We start from the raw sequence: 21,461 nt of genomic DNA, 5'->3' as shown, positions 1-21,461 counted from the left end.
ACAATTTTGGAAAAAACACAATATTTTTTACTTTTTGATTTAATAAATATCACAATTTAAAAATAAAACAATTTTTTTCCTCAGTTTAGGTCGATACGTATTCTTCTACATATTTTTGGTAAAAAAATCGCAATAAGCGTTTATTGATTGGTTTGCGCAAAAGTTATAGAATATACAAAATAAAATGTATGTCATTTTTATTTATTTATATATTTTTTACTAGTAATGGTGGCGATCTGCGATTTTTATTGTGACCGTGACATTGCAACGGACAGATCAGACACTTTTGACACGTTTTTGGGACCATTCACATGTATACAGCGATTAGTGCTATAAAACTGCACTGATTACTGTGTAAATGTGACTGGCAGAGAAGGGGTTAACACTAGGGAGCGATCAATGGGTTAAATATGTTCCCTAGTGAGTGATTCTAACTGTAGGGGGAAGGGACTCACAAGGGGAGGAGACCGATCTGTGTTCCTCTGCACTGGGAACACACATCGGTCTCCTCATCGGTCTACGAGTCTACTGGTCTACTGGGAACACACATCAAGGGGTTAAATATGTTCCCTAGTGAGTGATTCTAACTGTAGGGGGAAGGGACTCACAAGGGGAAGAGACCGATCTGTGTTCCTCTGCACTGGGAACACACATCGGTCTCCTCATCGGTCTACGGGTCTACTGGGAACACACATCAAGGGGTTAAATATGTTCCCTAGTGAGTGATTCTAACTGTAGGGGGAAGGGACTCACAAGGGGAGGAGACCGATCTGTGTTCCTCTGCACTGGGAACACACATCGGTCTCCTCATCGGTCTATTGGTCTACTGGGAACACACATCGGTCTCCTCACCTCTGACAGGACATGGATCTGTGTGTTTATACACACAGATCCATGGTCCTGCCGTGATCGCGGCCGCGGGGTTAATTATTTTGTATGTTAGTCTCCTTTCTCACAAAATTTGAATAAGCGTGCAAACCACTGAAAAAAAATTAAAGAATTCAAAAACAGAATCACTGAGTTGGAAAAAGGATCACCCCCATCCTAGAAATGACTAAACTCAATCAGGTGTAACTAATCACATTCTTAAAGGGGTTTTAAAGGTTAGTTTTTTATTTTCTAAATAGGTTCATTTAAGCTAGTGCATTGTTACCTTTTCCTTCGATTTCCCTTCTAAATGTTTTTCTGTTCCTCCTCAGTAAGCTGTTCTGGCTGACTAACCCCCAGCCAGAATGGCTCGGGTGATAGGGGCAAGCTTACTGAGGAGAAACAGGAAGTGAGAAATTCAGACAAAGAAAAAAAATATTTAAAAGGGAAATCGAAGTGAACCAACTAGCTTAACCTCTTGACCACTGGGCACTTAAACCCCCTTCCTAACCAGACCAATTTTCAGCTTTCGGTGTTCTCACAATTTGAATGACAATTACTCATACAACATTGTACCCGTCTGAAATTTTTGTTCTTTTTTTCACACAAATAGAGCTTTCTTTTGGTGGTATTTGATCACCTCTGCGGTTTTTATTTTTTGCGCTATAAAAGAAAAAAGACTGAAAATTCTGTAAAAAAAAAAAAAAAAATCTAGTTTCTGTCATATTAGCAGGTTATTTCTCACACACAGCATATGCATACCACAAATTACACCCCAAAACACATTCTGCTATTCCTCCCGAGTATGGCAATACCACATGTGTGCGACTTTTACACAGCGTGGCCACATAGAGAGGCCCAACATGCAGGGAGCACCATCAGGCGTTCTGGAGCACCCAGGCCAATTCTGACATTTCTCTCCTACATGTAAAAATCATCATTTATTTGCTAAAAATTACATAGAAACCCAAAACATTATATATGCTTTTTTTTCAAATACCCTAGAGAATACAATGGCGGTTGTTGCAACTTTTTTATCTTGCACGGTATTTTCGCAGTAATTTTTTGAACGCGTGTTTTTTAAAAAAAAACTGTTTTGTGCTTAAAAAAAAAAACAGTAAAGTTAGCCCAATGTTTTTGCATGATATGAAAGATGAAGATACGCCGAGTAAATAGATACCTAACATGTCACCCTTCAAAATTGCACACGCTCGTGGAATTGCGCCAAACTTCGCTACTTAAAAATCCCCATAGGCGACGTATTGCAAGGTATTGGAGTATTGGGGTATTGTGGAGTATTGGGGTATTGTGAAGTATTGAGGGTATTGTGGAGTATTGAGGGTATTGCAGAGTATGGGGCGCATTGCAGAGTATGGGGCGCATTGCAGAGTATGGGGGGTATTGCAGAGTATGGGGCGCATTGCAGAGTATGGGGGATATTGCAGAGTATAGGGGGTATTGCAGAGTATGGGGGGTATTGCACAATATGGGGGGTATTGCAGAGTATGGGGGGTATTGCAGACAGTATGGGGAGTATTGCAGACAGTATGGGGGTATTGCAGACAGTATGGGGGGTATTGCAGACAGTATGGGGGGTATTGCAGACAGTATGGGGGTATTGCAGACAGTATGGGGGGTATTGCAGACAGTATGGGGGGTATTGCAGAGTATTGTGCGGGCTATTGCCCAGGGAATTGCAGGGTACTGCAGAGTATTGCGCAGGGAGGGATGGCTGTGACTGCCAGGGGGCGCGCGAGTGAAGGATTCTGGGAGGACGTCCCAGGGACGTCCTCCCAGAATAACTCCACCGCGCTGTAGCAGTATTTTCACTATAGCGCGGTGGGAAAGCAGTTAAAGGAACCTATTTAGAAAATAAAAAGCAAACCTTTACAACTCCTTTAATCGCACACAATGCCATTGACTTTCAACTGTGATTAGCTGTGGTCATTTTGATTAGCTCAGCATGAAAAGAGCTTTTCTGGGGCATTTCAGTCCCTGGAAGTGCATCTGAAGCAAACAATCAACTTTGGGTGGCAAGGCACTGTCCCTGGGATCTTTGGGATAAAGCTGTGGACAGGCACAAGTCTAGAAATGAATAAAAAAAAAATCAAAGACGTTATCAATGCCTAGAAGCATAGCGTGACCAAAAGTGGGAGCAGGTACCTGTCAAAATCTGGTAGCTGCATTAAATGCATTAGAATGCATTAAGGTGAAAAAACTTTTACCTTTACAGCCCCTTTAAATACCACCAAAAGAAAGCTCTATTTGTGTGAAGAAAATGATACAAAATCTGGCGGTATTTTGGGGCAAACTGACGGCAATTGATGGGCACAGTGGCGACAATTGATGGCACAGTGGCGATTATTAATGGCCCAGTGGCTGCGTTTGATGGCACAGTGGCGACAAATGATAGCGCAGTGGCTGCGTTTGATGGGCACAGTGGCTGCGCTTGATGGGCACAGTGGCTGCACTTGATGGCACAGTGGCGACAGTTAATGGCACAGTGGCTGTGTGTGATGGCACAGTGGCTGAGTTTAATGGCACAGTGGCTGCGTTTGATGGCACAGTGGCGACAATTAATGGCACAGTGGCTGCGTATGATGGCACAGTGGCTGCGTTTGATGGCACAGTGGCGACAATTAATGGCACAGTGGCTGCGTTTGATGGCACAGTGGTGACAATTGATGGGCACAGTGAGGCTACAATTGATGTTTTTTTATGTTTTCGTTTGTTTGCGCCCCCCCAAAAAATGTTGAGCACCAGCCGCCACTGGGGCTAAATATCGTTCTGGCATTTTTCATGAAAAAAAATTGCTCTGTCAGTAATTTTTCCATGTCTAGTCAGTAAATAATGCTGCAGGAGGTTGGCAACACTGCTTAGCATGGTTGTCACACACGCAGCTACTACATTTACAGAGCGGGAAGCTGCACTACTCTGTAGTTCTTGGCTTTACACTTTCATTGACACAAACTGGCCTAAATGTTTCTTATTTGCGCCTGGTCATTCACATGGTGTGAGGACAGGTTCTCTTTTCAGTCAGTAAAGCGCGCCTTCCTCACAGAGGACAAGAACACGAAGCCATGCCCCGTCACAAGCACGGCACTGAGGCGGTTAAGCCTGATCTCCTTGCCACTCCCTGATTGGTCACTGGAAACAAAGCCCTAGTAACGGAGCCCCGTCCCGGATTGGCTGCTGGTAACCAAGACGGAGGACTTTAAGAGTGCGGAGAGCGAGTCGTGGAGGCTGGGGGAGAGGCAGAGAGCCGGGGGTCTGCTGGGGGGACAGGACAAGAAAAAGAAGAAGAGGGACATGAGAGAGTAACGGGACAGCCGGAGCGTGTGCGGGCAATGCCGGGGGCAGCGGGGCTCTCCGTGTGATCTGGGGATGGAGAATCAGGAGCTGATCAGCGCAGCGGAGATTATCAAGGGTGAGTGAGAGAGAGAGAGAGGATGAGAGGCTCCTCTATGTGTTCTTCATTGTCTGATCCCATCACAACTACTGCGTATCCATATCCATCACTTCACATCTCCTCCATACCCAGCACCATACCCCATGGGGAGCACAGCACCCACCAATCATCACCCAATCATGGGGGGCTAAACTTTTTATTAACCCTGTCTGCTTAAAGTTTGCTGGCTGTGTCCCCTTAGAGAGATTTCCCATCACTTCCTGTCCCAGAGACACAATGAGATCTGAACAAAGTGAGGGGGACCCCATCTTAATCTGGCCACACACTACTCAATCTGATTGCACAGGGGGACCCCATCTTAATCTGACCACACACTACTCAATCTGATTGCACAGGGGGACCCCATCTTAATCTGGCCACACACTACTCAATCTGATTGCACAGGGGGACCCCATCTTAATCTGACCACACACTACTCAATCTGATTGCACAGGGGGACCCCATCTTAATCTGGCCACACACTACTCAATCTGATTGCACAGGGGGACCCCATCTTAATCTGGCCACACACTACTCAATCTGATTGCACAGGGGGACCCCATCTTAATCTGGCCACACACTACTCAATCTGATTGCACAGGGGGACCCCATCTTAATCTGGCCACACACTACTCAATCTGATTGCACAGGGGGACCCCATCTTAATCTGGCCACACACTACTCAATCTGATTGCACAGGGGGACCCCATCTTAATCTGGCCACACACTACTCAATCTGATTGCACAGGGGGACCCCATCTTAATCTGGCCACACACTACTCAATCTGATTGCACGATTTCTGCCCAATCTCCTTTACCAGAATGATGTAATGTGGAGATAACCTCCTTTCAGTTTGTATTAAACACAACGCCTTTAACAGTTTCAAAAAAACAGTTCCATTCCTACCGGGATAGTAACTGTCACATTGCTTGTGCGCTCAACCAAACTGTCAAACCATCAACTGTTCTACAAATTGAATGGTCTGTCCTCGTACTACATGTTTTTTAGGAAATCTTCCCTCTCTCATACACTGTACAATCTGCTCCTTCCCAATGGGAAACCGTGGCTATACCGCACCCCTAGCGGCCAAATACCACCGCAATTCCGATGGTATAGCGCCACTAAAAACAGCGGCGCTATACCGCCACCACACCTCCTGCCCCAGTGTGAAAGGGGCCTTAGGTGTGATTTATCATGCGATTTGACAGTTCAAAATCACACGACAAGTCGCACCTCGGCAATGGAACTGGTAAAACCTTTGAAAAGGGTTCCTGCTCTATTTTTTTATGATTTGATTACGACTTGCATTGACTTTTTTGTTAAATGAAGTCACAAGCTTCCAATTCGCGCTGATCGTGCTGGAGTAATGCGATTTCAAGGCCGCACTGGTGTGGACCAGGGCTTAGGGCTCTTTCACACGGGCTTTCCGATCAGATCCGCATGGTGGACCAAGTTGGAAACTCAATGCAGCTCTGTTGACAAGTGGATGCAAACGGGCATCCACCTACCTCCGAGTCCGTCTAGGTTGCTGGATCTAAACATGACAGATCGGAGGAAGCCTGATAAACTGCCCATAGAGCTATGACAGGTCCACCTGTATCCATCGGACACAAACTGCCCATAGAGCTATGACAGGTCCACCTGTATCCATCGGGCACAAACTCCCCATAGAGCTATGACAGGTCCACCTGTATCCATCGGACACAAACTGCCCATAGAGCTATGACAGGTCCACCTGTATCCATCGGACACAAACTGCCCATAGAGCTATGACAGGTCCACCTGTATCCATCGGACACAAACTGCCCATAGAGCTATGACAGGTCCACCTGTATCCATCGGACACAAACTGCCCATAGAGCTATGACAGGTCCACCTGTATCCATCGGACACAAACTGCCCATAGGGCTATGACAGGTCCACCTGTATCCATCGGGCACAAACTCCCCATAGAGCTATGACAGGTCCACCTGTATCCATCGGACACAAACTGCCCATAGAGCTATGACAGGTCCACCTGTATCCATCGGACACAAACTGCCCATAGAGCTATGACAGGTCCACCTGTATCCATCGGACACAAACTGCCCATAGGGCTATGACAGGTCCACCTGTATCCATCGGACACAAACTGCCCATAGAGCTATGACAGGTCCACCTGTATCCATCGGACACAAACTGCCCATAGAGCTATGACAGGTCCACCTGTATCCATCGGACACAAACTGCCCATAGGGCTATGACAGGTCCACCTGTATCCATCGGACACAAACTGCCCATAGAGCTATGACAGGTCCACCTCTACCATCGGACACAAACTGCCCATAGAGCTATGCCAGGTCCACCTGTATCCATCGGGCACAAACTGCCCATAGAGCTATGCCAGGTCCACCTGTATCCATCGGACACAAACTGCCCATAGAGCTATGACAGGTCCGCCTGTATCCATCGGACACAAACTGAATGGGCTCAGAAAGAAACAACATCCGTCCCGCTCAGCTCCGATCCCAAGGGATCTGTTCATAGATTCCCATTCTGAGTGTAGCAGAGCAGCTCCGGGTGGAAGATCCCTTACCAAAACGATGCAATATGAGGACAAACCTAAACAATCTATTCAATTCATACTACATGGATGATTGTAGATAGAAAGTAAATTGTACAGAGGTCATGCAATCAGATTGTATAGTGTAGGACCAGTTGAGGACACCAGAACAGACACCTTCAGTGGAAGATAACTTACCTGAGTTGTGGTGACAGCTGTAAAAGTTTACATTTCCCAACACTTTCCATCTCAGTAACAGGACACAATGAGAAGGTGTGGGCGCAGATGGTGATCAAAATGTACCGGCGGGGGGGGGGGGGGGTTTCTAATCCTTTTCTTACATCTCATTAACACTAAAAATAACGTTTTGGTTATACTCGCGCTGTAACAAACTAACTTCTTCACAAGTTTTGTGTATTTTTATTGAATTAATCAGATTGTAATGGCCCCCCAGATCGGGGTAACCAGAAGCTTCCTGGTTTAAATAGAAACTTTTCAGATTGTGAGCTTATAGAAATCGGGGAAGTTGGCTGATTATTGCTGAGCACACCTTCTCCGAGTTCAGTCGCGTTCAATCACGAAATTCAACTCGTCTTGGAATGTTAAAGATATTTTTCTATTCATCTAAGTAACTTCCTCGGTTCTAATGAGTGTTGGAACATAACTGAACATTGACTTCAAAGGGATCAAGGTGACTGAGTACCTGTGTGCTTCTAAATCAGCCCTTCTGAATCCTTATATCATGGAGGGACCCTTAAAATAACCTTTCTGGTCTCAGGGAACCCCTGCTAATATTTTCTATATTTATAGCTTGTGATGCATTACCATTATGGTCAGTGGTAGGAATGTTCCTTACAGTTTGGTCAGTGGGAAGAATGTTGCTTACATTAGAGGTCAGTAGGGAGAATGTTCCTTACATTGGTGGTCAGTTGGAAGTATGTTTCCTTTATTGATGGTCAGTGGGAAGAAAGGGCCAGATTCACGTAGAATCGCGGCGGCGTAACTTATCCTAGATAAGTTACACCGCCGCAATTTTTCATCGCAAGTGCCTGATTCACCAAGCACTTGCGATGAAAACTACGCCCGCGGCCTCCGGCGTAAGGCGGGCCAATTTAAATTGGCGTGTGCCATTTAAATTAGGCGCGCGCCCGTGCCGGACCTACCACGCATGCTCCGTTTCCGAACTCCCACCGTGCTTTGCGCGCTGTGACGTCATTTTTTTGAACGGCGACGCGCGTAGCGTACTTCCGCATTCCCGGCTTACGCAAACGACGTTGATTTTTAAATTACGAAGCGGGAACGACGGCCATACTTTAGACAGCAATACACTTGCTGACTAAAGTTAAGGCACCAAAAAAAAAGTGTAACTTTGCGACGGGAAACTTGACTAGCGGCGACGTAGCGAACGCGAAAAACCGTTGTGGATCCGCCGTAACTCCTAATTTGCATACCCGACGCTGGTTTACGACGCAAACTCCCCCCAGCGGCGGCCGCGGTACTGCATCCTAAGATCTGACAGTGTAAAACAATTACACCTGTCGGATCTTAGGGATATCTATACGTAACTGATTCTATGAATCAGCCGCATAGATAGAAACAGAGATACGACGGCGTATCAGCAGATACGCCTGCGTATCCCTTTTGTGAATCTGGCCCAATGTTCCTTACATTGATGGTCTATGGGAAGAATGGGCCAGATTCACAAAAGGGATACGCAGGCGTATCTGCTGATACGCCGTCGTATCCCTGTTTTTATCTATGCGGCTGATTCATAGAATCAGTTACGCATAGATATCCCTAAGATCCGACAGGTGTAATAGTTTTACACTGTCAGATCTTAGGATGCAGTACCGCGGCCGCCGCTGGGGGGAGTTTGCGTCGTAAACCAGCTTCGGGTATGCAAATTAGGAGTTATGGCGATTCCCAACGGTTTTTCGCGTTCGCTACGTCGCCGCTAGTCTAGTTTCCCGTCGCAAAGTTAGTCGTTTTTTTTGGTGCCTTAACTTTACACAGCAATCGTATTGCTGTATAAAGTATGGCCGTCGTTCCCGCGTCGCAATGCACGACGGGAGTTTGGAAATGGAGCATGCGCGGTAGGTCCAGCGCGGGAGCGCGCCTAATTTAAATGGCACACGCCCATTTAAATTGGCCTGCCTTGCGCCGGCGGAGGTTTTCATCGCAAGTGCTTGGTGAATCAGGCACTTGCGATGAAAAGTTGCGGCGGTGTAACGTATCTACGATACGTTACGCCGCCGCTGCCCTACGTGAATCTGGCCCTATGTTCCTTACATTGGTGGCCAATGGGATGAATGTTCCTTATATTGGTGGTCAGTGGGAAGAATGCTCCTTGCATTGGTGGTCAGTGGGATGAATGTTCCTTACATTTGTGATCAGTGGGAAGAATGTTCCTTATATTGGTAGTCATTGGGATGAATGTTCCTTACATTGGTGGTCTGTGGAATGAATGTTCCTTACATTGGTGGTCTGTGGAATAAATGTTCCTTACATTGGTGGTCATTGGGATGAATGTTCCTTACATTGGTGGTCATTGGGATGAATGTTCCTTACATTGGTGGTCTGTGGAATGAATGTTCCTTACATTGGTGGTCTGTGGAATGAATGTTCCTTACATTGGTGGTCATTGGGATGAATGTTCCTTACATTGGTGGTCATTGGGATGAATGTTCCTTACATTGGTGGTCTGTGGGATGAATGTTCCTTACATTGGTGGTCTGTGGAATGAATGTTCCTTACATTGGTGGTCAATGGGATGAATGTTCCTTACATTGGTGGTCTGTGGAATGAATGTTCCTTACATTGGTGGTCAATGGGATGAATGTTCCTTACTTTGGTGGTCAGGTGGAAATATCCCCCCTACAGATTTTTTTTTTGGAGAGGTGGTTAACTACCTTTTTTTGGGGCAGCTGGATGGCACAATTCTTGCCTTGGTCCCCTCCTGAAATAAACGCTGAGGAGGCTCTGGGGTCATTTACACCACACTTATGCATGTGCAGTGACCTGAAAGAAACAGCCTCCGTGTCACATCAGACCAATGCTGGATTCACTGAGTGGGTGAGCATGCTAATCCAGCTCAACGCAGCGGACATGGTAGCAAGATGGGGGAGCTTAGAGTTCCTCTTTAGGAACCCCTAGCAACCTCTGATGGAACCCTAAGGTTCCTGGATCCTTGGTTGAGAAAAGCTGCCCTAATTTCTCTGAATAGTTCACTACACTCATTAAAACCAAGACATCTATTTGGATGAGAGGTAAAACAACTGTAACATTCTAATACAACATTATGTAAATACTAGAAATACTAGTAGCTACAGTATACAATGATCTGAAAAAACGAGAACTAATTCTAGAAAGTATTATTTTGATGCATGGAATAAACTTCCAGCAGAGACAGTGAGCCAGTCAACAGTAAATGGCTTCAAACATGCTTGGGATAAACATAGATCTATACTTAGAGAAAAAACATAAACAAACCAAAAAACAAAAACAAACAAACAAACAAAATCCAAAACGTATATAAAAAAGAAAAAAACAGGCAGACTATTATGTATTTTTTCTGCCACCACATTTCTGTGTTTAACCTTTACAGTCAATCCATCGACAATCTCTGGTTCCAACAAACAAATAAAACTAAGGCATAAAGCGATCAAAAATGACACTTTGAGAGCCATTGATGTGATTTATGATTATTGGAAATTAGGAAACCTTTGCAGTTATTGAAATCCATAGAACTACAGAATCACCTAATTTTCGGCCAACATTGGAGATCACTATTGATCTGACTTCTAAAAAAGTTATCACTGTAGATTCTTTCCAGGCAAACTTGATGTTTGGTGTGAATTTTTATATAGGCTGCATTTACTAACATGAGCGTCTTCAGTAATTCTCTAGGCTATTTTTTTTATTTCAGCTTTTGTACAGAATTTTGTTGCTTATTTCTGTGGTTCTCTGCACCTTGAGCATTTTTAAAGTTATTTTAGCCAATGGAAAACTGGTTACTGGGGAATAAAACAATGTTTTTCTGTTCCTCCAAAAACGATTAAGGCGACGTTCACCAGGGAGTTTTGAATCATGGGCAGAATTGCAAGATCAGGAGCTTGTTTTGAGCGAAGACCTTTACGTAGTGCGTTTTTCCACGATTGTAGTGTGCTTTATCGCACCACTACCGCGGCAAAACCGCACCCCTTTTTAGGTGCCAATGCCATTTACCTGCCTAGCGGTATTCTCGAGTCTGGCTCGGGGGGGAATTTCAGAACCATTAGCGGTATCCCCAAGCCAGACTTGGGATTGCATTGCAGGATCCAGGCATAGTTACTTACTTTGTCCCCTGGATCCTGCGATGTCTCCCCGCTGTGTGAGCGAGCTATCTCCTCGCTCGAATTCACACAGTGCCGAGTGCTGCCGAGCTCCGTTCCCTGCGACGTAAGCGGAGATCAGCGCCAAATTCAAAAAAGTTAAAACACAATACACATACAGTATACTGTAATATTACAGGTTACAGTACTGTATACAATAATTACACATCCCCTTTGTCCCTAGTGGTCTGCCCAGTGTCCTACATGCACCTTTATATAATAAATACATTTTTTTCTGGAAACTGGAGATTGTCCATAGCAACCAAAAAGTGTCCCTTTATGTCAAAAGTGGTTTGAGACCAGCTTGAAAACAGCGATAATTAATAAGAACACGTGCAGAATTGAGCAATAGTGAATAGTGGGGAAATTAATTTTATTATATTATTTTTTATAATTATTTATAGTTATTATATTATAATTTATGATTTTGTGTTTAAAACTTTATCATACCCAGGATGTCTTCTAGACTCTTGTTTGGACAGATTTAAGTGAGTTATTTCTAATGCCGTGTACACACGACTGGTTTTCACGACGAGAAAACTGCCATTTTTTATATTCATGTGTATGCTCCCTAGCAGTTTTCTCGACAAAAAAACTGCCCGCAAATTTTTTTTTAAACCAGCTCTCTTTTTTCTCGTCGTGTTTCCCCTCAGTGTATGCTTTTCCGAGGGGAAAAAAAAAGTGCATGCTCAAAATCAAGTATGTAGCCCAAAAGCAGCCTAAAGGGTGGTGCCATTTGAAAGAAGATTCCCCTTTATAGTCCCGTCGTACGTTGTACGTCACCGCGATTTGGGCGGACGTTTTTTTGCAAGTCAGGCTGGAGAGGAATCACGTCGGGAATTTTTATTTATTTTTTCCTGCCGAGAAAAATGGTCATGTGTATAAGGCATAAGAATTACAGGCCTTCCATATAAAACGGCAGATTTCCATGCAAAATAATTGTACTGCTTTCAGCATCAAAAATCTGACATAATAATACCGCCAGGGAGGTTAAAATGAATAGTGTCTCAAATTCGCATTGTGCGATTATCATTTCACAGCGATTTTGCCCATGGTTCAAAATGCCCAGGTGTGAAATGCAACTTCATGCGACACTACACTCAGGTGTGAACAGGTTCAATTGAAAAGCATGGGATTAGTATAGTGAGGTTTTTTGGAGTTACAAAACACTCGGTGTGAATGGGGTCTGAAAGTTGACTTTTTTTTTTCTCCCCCCGATTATAATGGGATCCATAGAGTCAGATGTTCAGTTGGTTAGTTTCATGTATTTAGTGTCTTGTATTTTTGCATTCATTGTCACTATGGTGAGGAAACACAGAGGCTTTCACAAGCCTAACCTTGTCGCTGTCTGTGATCAAACACATTGAGAGCCCTTTTATGAGATGAGAGATAGTGCTGTTGGTTTTGTTGTCCTCTCATTTACTAAGGTATCTGCTGTGCCAGAAACATGCAAAGAAATCATTTATTGCCACAAAGTATCTTACATTTGTTTAAAAAAACAAAACAAAAAAACACAGTTATAATAGACATTGACATTTTATGTTTAGATTTCAAATAAATGAGGATCTCAGAGCAGTAAGAGGTTCTCATTATACAAGGGATCATTTTACAAGGCGATAAGGGAAGTGATTTCCCAATAGTCGCATACCATTGTGGCAATTCAGACCGGACAGCTTACAAGGCTGACAAACTTCAGTTGCCACGGACACAATGCTTTTGTGCAGATGCATGTAAAACTCGCCGTGTAGGAGGGTGTTGTTCCTCCAGATCACCCCTCTACAACAGTTTCTCAATTGTTACTGCTGCCTTTAGCCATCCTGCTGGGCAGGGAATAAATTATGCATACATAATAAACACAACACTTTTTGGGGGGTCATTTTTTTTTCCAGCCCCAAAACTTGTTTTCTGTTAATAAATGCATGTGTTGCTTAAAGTGATATTAAGCCAGGGCTCGACAAATCCCGGTCGCCATGGCGACTAGAAATAGCGTCCTGGCGACTTGGCTTGGAAGGTGGGCAAAATAAATAAATAAATAATTTGTTCCATAGGACCGGCGCTCCGCGGACTAGGCCGAAGCCGCGGCCTCGCCTAAAACATCCTGCCGCTCGCCCCGATCCTGGGAAAAGGCCGCAAGCGGTATCTGCCGCTCGCGGCCTTTTTCCAGGATGTTTTAGGTGAGGTCGCGGCTTCGGCCTAGTCCGCAGAGCACCTTTTCCCCAGGATCGCGGCGGACGAAGCCCCCACCTCCCCCGCCGCTCGATCGCGGGGGGCCATGTGATGTCCGTAATTGAGGCCGCGGCTTTGCGGCCTTGTGAATTCCCCAGCTCTTCCTTGTGTGAGCTGGCGCCATCTGGTGGTGGCCGTTGGTATTACAAGGTAAGCATTACAAGTTAAACAGCAATTCTAATGTAATTTTTCATAATTGTCACTGCCATCTTCTTCCCTCTAATTAGAACCCCTAAAACATTAGATATATTTTTTATTCTTACACCCTAGAGAATAAAATGGCGATCGTTGCAATACTTTCCGTCACGCCGTATTTGCGCAGCGGTCTTACAAGCGCACTTTTTTGGGAAAAAATTACACTTTTTTTAATTAAAAAATAAAACAACAGTAAAGTTATCCCCATTTTTTTTATATTATGAAAGATAATGTTACGCCGAGTAAATTCATACCCAACATGTCACGCTTCAAAATTGCGTCCGCTCGTGGAATGCCGACAAACTTTTACCCTTTAAAATCTTCATAAGCGATGTTTAAAAAAATCTACAGGTTGCATGTTTTGAGTTTTTGAGTTACAGAGGAGGACTAGGGCTAGAATTATTGCTCTCGCTCTACCAATCGCGGCGATACCTCACATGTGTGGTTTGAACACCGTTTACATATGCGGGCGCTGCTCACGTATGTGTTCGCTTCTGTGCGCAAGCTCGCCGGGACGAGGTGCGTTTTCTGGCTCCTAACTTTTTTAGCTGGCTCCTAGATTCCAAGCAAATTTGTCAAACCCTGTATTAAGCCCTGGTTCACATTGGTGCGATTTAACATGTGAAATCACAAGCCAAATGGGACGGCAATTGCTGGAAATGGCACCATCCTAATGGGTCCGGCACTGCACCGATTTCTTAAAGTAGTTTTTGTACTACTTTTGGCGATTTCGGTGTGCAATTTCCATTGACATCTGAGCAGAAATCCGCACAGATGTCTCTGAAAACATAATTTCACCATAAACCAGCCACGGCCAGGTGCTCCTCACAAGATTTCTGACAAAGAAGTGAAAAGAATTATCAGAAGAGATGTCCAAGACCCAAGGGCCACTTGTGGAGAGCTTCAGAAAGTCCTGGAATTAGCAGGTACAATTATTTCAAATAAAACAATAAGTAATACACTTAACCGCCATGACCTGTATGCTCGCTCACCACACAAGGCGTCATTGCTAATGAAAAAGCATGTTAAGGCTGGTTTAACCCCTTCAGCTCTGGAAGGTTTACCCCTTTCATGACCAGGCCATTTTTTTGCGATACGGCACTGTGTTATTTTAACTGCCAATTGCGTGCGACACTGTACCCCAAAAAAATTACGTCCTTTTTTCCCCCCCACAAATAGAGCTTTCTTTTGGTGGTATTTGATCACCTCTGCGGTTTTAATTTTTTTGTGTTATGTACAAAAAAAGACCGACAATTGAAAAAAAAAATATATATATATATTTTTTTACTTTCTGCTATAGAACATTGCCAATTATTTTTTTTTTAAATCTAATTTCTTCAATTTAGGCCAATATGTATTCTGCTACAAATTTTTGTTAAAAAAAATCCCAATAAGTGTGTATTGATTGATTTGCACAAAAATGACAGCGTCTACAAACTATGGTATCATTATTTATTTATTTTCTTTTTTACTGGTAATGGTGGTGATCAGCGACTTATAGTGGGACTGCGATATTGCGGCAGACAAATCAGACACCTAACTAACACTTTTGACCCTTTTTGGGGACCAGTGACACTAATACAGTGATCAGTGCTAAAAAATACTCTTACTGTAATAATGACACTGGCAGGGAAGGAGTTAACAGGGGTGATCAACGGGTTATATGTGTTCCCTATAAGTGATTGCCAACTGTGAGTTGGGTGCTTTGACTGGGTGAAGGGAAAGATCCGTGTTCCTGCTTAGCAGGGACACAAGATCAGCACATTCCCCTCACAGAACAGTGATCTGCCTTGTTTACATAGACAGACCATCGTTCTGCCTTTCTCCTAAATGATCGGCGGGTCCCGGGAGACATTGCGTATGCCAGCCCTGCTGATTGGCTCCCGCTGTGTCCAATCACAGTGGGAGTGGGTCGCCGGTGGTGCACCTGCACGCCCTAGATCACAAAGCAGGTACATGATCTGGCACAGAGCGGCCGCCCTGCTGCAGTAAATATACAGTCGTAGGTCGCTAAGCGGTTAAAGTTTGCTGCACAATTTTTAAGCCTGTGAAATACTGGGAGAATATAGTCTGGTCAGATGAGACCAAAATCTCTTTGAATGCCATAATACACACCATGTTTGGAGGTCAAATGACACATCAAAAACCCAATCCCAACAGTGAAGGTTGGAGGTGGGAACATCATGGCGTGGGGCTGTTTTTCAGCATACGGTACTGGCAAACTTGATTTGGTTGAAGGAAGGATGAATGGAAAAATGTACCAAGAGATATTCATGATATAAATCTACTGCCATGAACCAGGATGATGAAGATGAAAGGAGGGTGGACATTTCAGCAAGACCATGATCCCAAACACAAAGCCAAGGAAACTCTCAATTGGTTTCAAAGAAAGAAAATAAAGCTGCTAGAATGGTCCAGTCCCATCTCCTCCTCCTCTCCTCCATGTCATGTCCTCCTCCTCCTCTCCTCCATGTCATCTCCTCCTCCTCTCCTCCATGTCATGTCATGTCCCATCTCCTCCTCTCCTCCATGTCATGTCCTCCTCCAGTCCCATCTCCTCCTCCTCTCCTCCATGTCATCTCCTCCTCCTCTCCCCCATGTCATCTCCTCCTCCTCTCCTCCATGTCATGTCATGTCCCATCTCCTCCTCCTCTCCTCCATGTCATGTCCTCCTCCAGTCCCATCTCCTCCTCCTCTCCTCCATGTCATCTCCTCCTCCTTTCCTCCATGTCATCTCCTCCTCCTCTCCTCCATGTCATGTCATGTCCCATTATCCTCCTCCTCTCCTCCAATGTCATGTCCTCCTCCTCCAGCACTATCTCCTCCATACACTGTCCTTCCCATCCCAAGTATGCCCCCCTCACCTTCTCCCCGCTAGGTCGGTCCCTGGGTGATATATATTTCGCCGTGCTCACCTCGCTCTCTCTGGACACACAGCTCAGCTCCACTCTGATCACACTTCCATAAAGCAGTATTCAAACTGCCCGCCTCCGCACGCACGCACGCCGCCGCCGCCGAACTCTCTCTCTATCTCTCAGCGCTGGAGCCTATTGGCTGTGATCTCTCCTGCCCGCCAATGAAATATTGCTGATGACTCAAAAGGGGCGGGTCAGGAATGCAAATTGCATGAATACGAATGGCTCCGCTCCAGAAAAGTCACACCCTTTACTCTGCCCATAAGAAGTGTGGTTCGACAATAGGCCGGGATGACTGAATTTTTTCACCCGCGGCGCCGCCCCTTCACCCACTCCGAGGCCTAGCCTGAAATCCCTGCACACAAGGTAACATCTGAACGGAGAGGAGGGGCGGGGACGGGGGCGGGGCTAAACATCGATTATTGGGGTCGCATGCATCGGTGCCGAATCGGGGACACCCGAATCGCGATGCACCGATGCAGCGATTAAATTTGACACCCCTATCCCTCACTGTAATAGCCACATCTCCCCCACTGTAATATCCACATCTCCCCCACTGTATATATGATTGTCTGCTTGCTTAGTCTTACCACTACAGAATAGAACGACACAAGCAGGCAGATCCACGAGCAGTTGAGGCGGGTGATGACGTCAGCACGCCGCTCTAGGGGAGCGTACCTAGGCCACGCCGGGTGTACCAAGATGGCCGCCGCTCCAGAGCTAGGCCGAAGCCGCGGCCTTTCCTATGGCCGAGGCAGCGGGGCTCAATCCGCAGATAGTGTGGTGTGCCGATCCGAACATGGTGACCCGTTTGGATCACGGATCAATGACGATCTGTTGCACCACTAATTAATAGGACCTTTAGAAATATATTTACCTAGAAAAATGCTGATGTGTTCAATACTTATTTTACCCACTGTATGTGTGTGCATATATATATATATATATATATATATATATATATATATATATATATATATATATATATATATTTTTTTTTTTTATATATTTTTGCATAATGATTTGTAAAATAAAAATTATCAGACACAAAATTGTAAAGGGCTTAAAAAAAAAGTATATAATAACAGGATATTCCAAGAATCTCCTGTAGTGCCGTGTCCTTCATAAAACTAGAAGCACTGGCTGTGCAATTTCTGCATGTAATCTGCTCCCTATGTTTCTGTTCTGTAGTACCGTTTTGTAGGAATTAATCAATAAAGGAAACTGGACCCACTCCTGTGTGACCTCTACTAAGGTTGTGAATGACATTTATTAGCCCATAATGCAGTATGCTGTCATTTACTGAGGTATTACACAGTGACATCACACCTCCCTGGAATGTGGCTAAGATTACAGGCTTCCAGTGTGGTATTACACAATGACCGAGGTTGCACAGTTCTACAGTGTCAGTTGATGTTTATTTCAGCTTTTAATTGCTGCATTCTAGAACCGAGCTCCTTAGCAAGAGTTCTGCTCAACTCAGTATGGGCCAGTTAAAAAAAAAAAAAAAAAAAAAAGGATAATTAAAGAAAATACTAATGATCTGACATCTCTATCACTTCAAATAATGCAATAGTCTACACTAAGCTGTCAACTCCAAAAGTTCGTTCCCACACCCAAAATAACTGAATATACAGAATAAAGTGTAGCGCTGTTGGTATAAAAAAAAAATTGTGCACAACCCTCTTAATGTGCCATTATAATATGCAATATCCCAGTCAACAGATTCAGTTACAATGCAAATCAAATTGTGCACATACACCATAAGATCCTCTAATGAAGTCATGTGATGAGTGACGCACTGCGTTAGGGCGGAGACAGGTGATGTTAATCACAATACCAGAAGATAGACACAAGTACACTGTTTGCATCTGGATGTTTATTATCACATCATCTTCTGGTATAGAAGTGGATACTTTTTAAACAAAACTGGAATATTTTTTAAATACTACACTATGGTGGCATCTGTGTGGTTTGAGCATTTTCATATGTCCAGTGTATCGATCATTTAAAGACACAGTAACCCAATTGTCTGTGAGGTGGGAAATGTGGTGTGAAGACATCTTGGGCTCTGCATTTGACCCCCCAGAGGTTTGAGGAAGGCGCTGTCTCGCCTTTATTCACTTATAGGTCCAATCTCTTTGGTGGGGGCACATCTTGAACACAAGAGTGTTTGGCTTGGCTGAGATTTACAGCACCAGGATTGTGGGCTCACTTTCTTTATCCATATGGAAGAGTACAAATAAAAGACTTTAACCACTTCCCGCCCAAGGACGTCATCTGACATCCTGGACTTTCAGTGGGGATATCTGAAAGATGCCTGCAGCTACAGGCATCATTCAGATATCCATCTCTTCAGCCGGCGATCCTGTGCACCATAAGGATGATCATAGCAGCAGTTCCACTGCTTGATCGTTCTTATAGGCGGCGGGAGGGGATGTCCCCCTCCCTCCACCATTCGGTGCTTCTCCGGGCTCTCCCTTACCATCGGAGATCCGGAGAAAAGATCTGCCGGCGTCGGATGGAAAGCATAGAGATGACTGGTGACCAGATGGTCACCAGTCATCTCTATAATCGTCGAAGGCCCGGGCGCGATGTTTTGAAGTCACGCCCGGGTACCGGAATGTAAACACAGCCGCAATTGCGGCTGAAAGCATTAGATCTGTGAATTTTTTTCCAGCCTGGAGGAGAGACGTGGGGTCTTATTGACCCCGCATCTCTCCATAAAGAGTACCTGTCACAAACCATTCCTATTACAAAAAAAAAAAGTGTAAAAATTAAATAAATTGAGTAAAATAAAATTATAACATTTTTTTTTAAACGCCCCTGTCCCCGGTAGCTCACGCCCAGAAGCGAACACACACGTAAGTCCCGCCCACATATGTAAACGCCGTTCAAACCACACATGTGAGGTATCGCCGCGTGCGTTAGAGCGCCAGCAACAATTTTAGCACTAGACCTCCTCTGTAACTCTAAATTCGTAACTTGTAAAAAATAAATAAGCAACGCCTATGGAGACTTTTAAGTACTGAAGTTTAGCACCATCCCATGAGTGTGCGCAATTTTAAAGCGTGACATGTTAGGTATCTATTTACTCGGCGTAACTTCATCTTTCACTTTATACAAAAAAATTGGGCTAACTTTACTGTTTTGTTGTTTTTTAATTAATGAAACCGTTTTTTTCCCCAAAAAAAGGCGTTTGAAAAATTATTACGCAAATACCGTGTGAGATAAAAAGTTGCAATGACCGGCATTTTATTCCCTAGGGTGTCTGCTAAAAAAAATATATATCATTTTTGGAGGTTCTGAGTAATTTTCTAGCAAAAAAATTATGATTTTTGCATGTAGGAGAGAAGTGCCAAAATAGGCCCCGGTATTGAAGTGGTTAAATGATGATGTCCATTTATTGATCTATTTATTTATGAACTTTATTTCACATTGCTTTTGTGAAGGTGCACAATTTGATTTGCATTATAACTTAAAGTGTTTCTAAACCCAGGACCCTGCATTCACTATGTCAGGTCTTCCACAGTACACAGAACATGGAAATGCAAGTATTTTAGTAAATACAAACTACTAAATACATTTTCTCATCAGCAGTATTGCAACTTCTATCAGTGTCTGGTTAAAGCTTGTAGGAGGAGTTTTCATTCTACTTTGACTATACTATGAGGCTGCCAGACCCCTGACCTTCTGCCTGGACAGTGCAGATTGGCCCTGTGCTGATCCCATTTACCCTGCCAATTTTTTTTTTTGTTTTTTTTTTGTTCACCCTTCATCTCATAAAATCTAACAGTTAGACCCGAGTGCTTTCACACTGAGGCGATGCGCTGGCAGGATGTTAAAAAAAAAGTCCTGCAAGCAGCATCTTTGGAGTGGTGTATACCGCTCTTCCACCACTCCTGCCCATTGAAATAAATGGACACCGCTGCCAAAGTGCCTGCAAAGCACTTCGGCAGCGGCGCTGCACGGGCACATTTAACCTCTTCCTCGGCCGCTAGCTGAGTTATAAGTGCCCCGCTAGCAGCCGAATAGCGCCGCTAAAACTAGGAGCGTTTTACCGTCAACGCCTGCCCGCTCCAGTGTAAAAGCAGCCTGATACAGAAAATGTCTTACATTTAAACATTTATTAAACAAAACAAACCTCCAAACAGTTCACTTGTATGTATAATTTACATAAAAAAATAACTATATCTTAAATATTAAACACACAAAAACAGGTAATCAAAACTTTTGGAGGAAAAAAAATGGGCTAATTTTACTGTTTAGTTTTTTATTTAATTCCCCCAAAGAAATGCGTTTGAAACACCGCTGCGCAAATGCTGCGTGACATAAAATTTGATACTAAATGAAACCCTCCTATCCCTTAGAGCTAAGGTAGCTGCCATCTTGGCATCTATTTGATCTGCAGCTGTCATAGTGACACCAACCATTTAAAAGCCTGGCAGTTTGGTTGTGGAAATAAGCGATGACGACAGTTATCATTCATGGCATGCCTTGAGTGTAATTGTTTCGGGAACCAGTTAAATCGATGGGTTTAGTTCTACTTTTACATTGTATAAGCACTTGTAACATTCGGTTATACTGCTGCCATTATTACTTATGTAAAGCTGGTCATAAACACAAGATAGATTGAAATGATTTGACAGCTACAGCATTTACATGCGCACTTCTATTTTATTGATTTATTTTCCTATATTTATAAAGCACCACTATATTACTAAGTGCTTCATAGACTGCACAGAGCCAAGACCTCAGAGCTGCAAGACGAGCATGTTAACCACTTAGCAATATGTGTGGTTCTTGAGCTCCATTTCCACAATTATGTTGATATATGTCTATATAGATCAAGAATAACGTTGACAAATGGGTCAAAATTTCCAAATTAGCTAAACAG

At 44.0% G+C, this 21,461-nt stretch overlaps 1 protein-coding gene across 3 annotated transcripts in view; it reads left to right on the top strand.

Annotated features, from left to right (window-relative positions):
* Positions 1 to 4,127: 4,127 nt before the first annotated feature.
* Positions 4,128 to 21,461, top strand: part of CDC14A (cell division cycle 14A) — a 168,718-nt gene continuing 151,384 nt past the window's right edge. For 2 of the 3 annotated variants that reach the window (XM_040359940.1, XM_040359939.1), the window contains exon 1: positions 4,129 to 4,294. In XM_040359940.1, the coding sequence (XP_040215874.1) occupies positions 4,252 to 4,294 (43 nt within the window). In that variant the 5' untranslated portion in view covers positions 4,129 to 4,251. Of the gene's footprint in view, positions 4,295 to 21,461 lie in introns of all 3 variants that reach the window. The other variant, XM_040359941.1, reaches the window with a different exon arrangement.

This window comes from Rana temporaria, chromosome 7 (assembly GCF_905171775.1).
Source record: "Rana temporaria chromosome 7, aRanTem1.1, whole genome shotgun sequence".
NCBI classification, from domain to species: Eukaryota; Metazoa; Chordata; class Amphibia; order Anura; family Ranidae; genus Rana; species Rana temporaria.
Note: the sequence above shows the minus strand (reverse complement) of the source record. Positions and strands in the feature narration are given on the sequence as shown.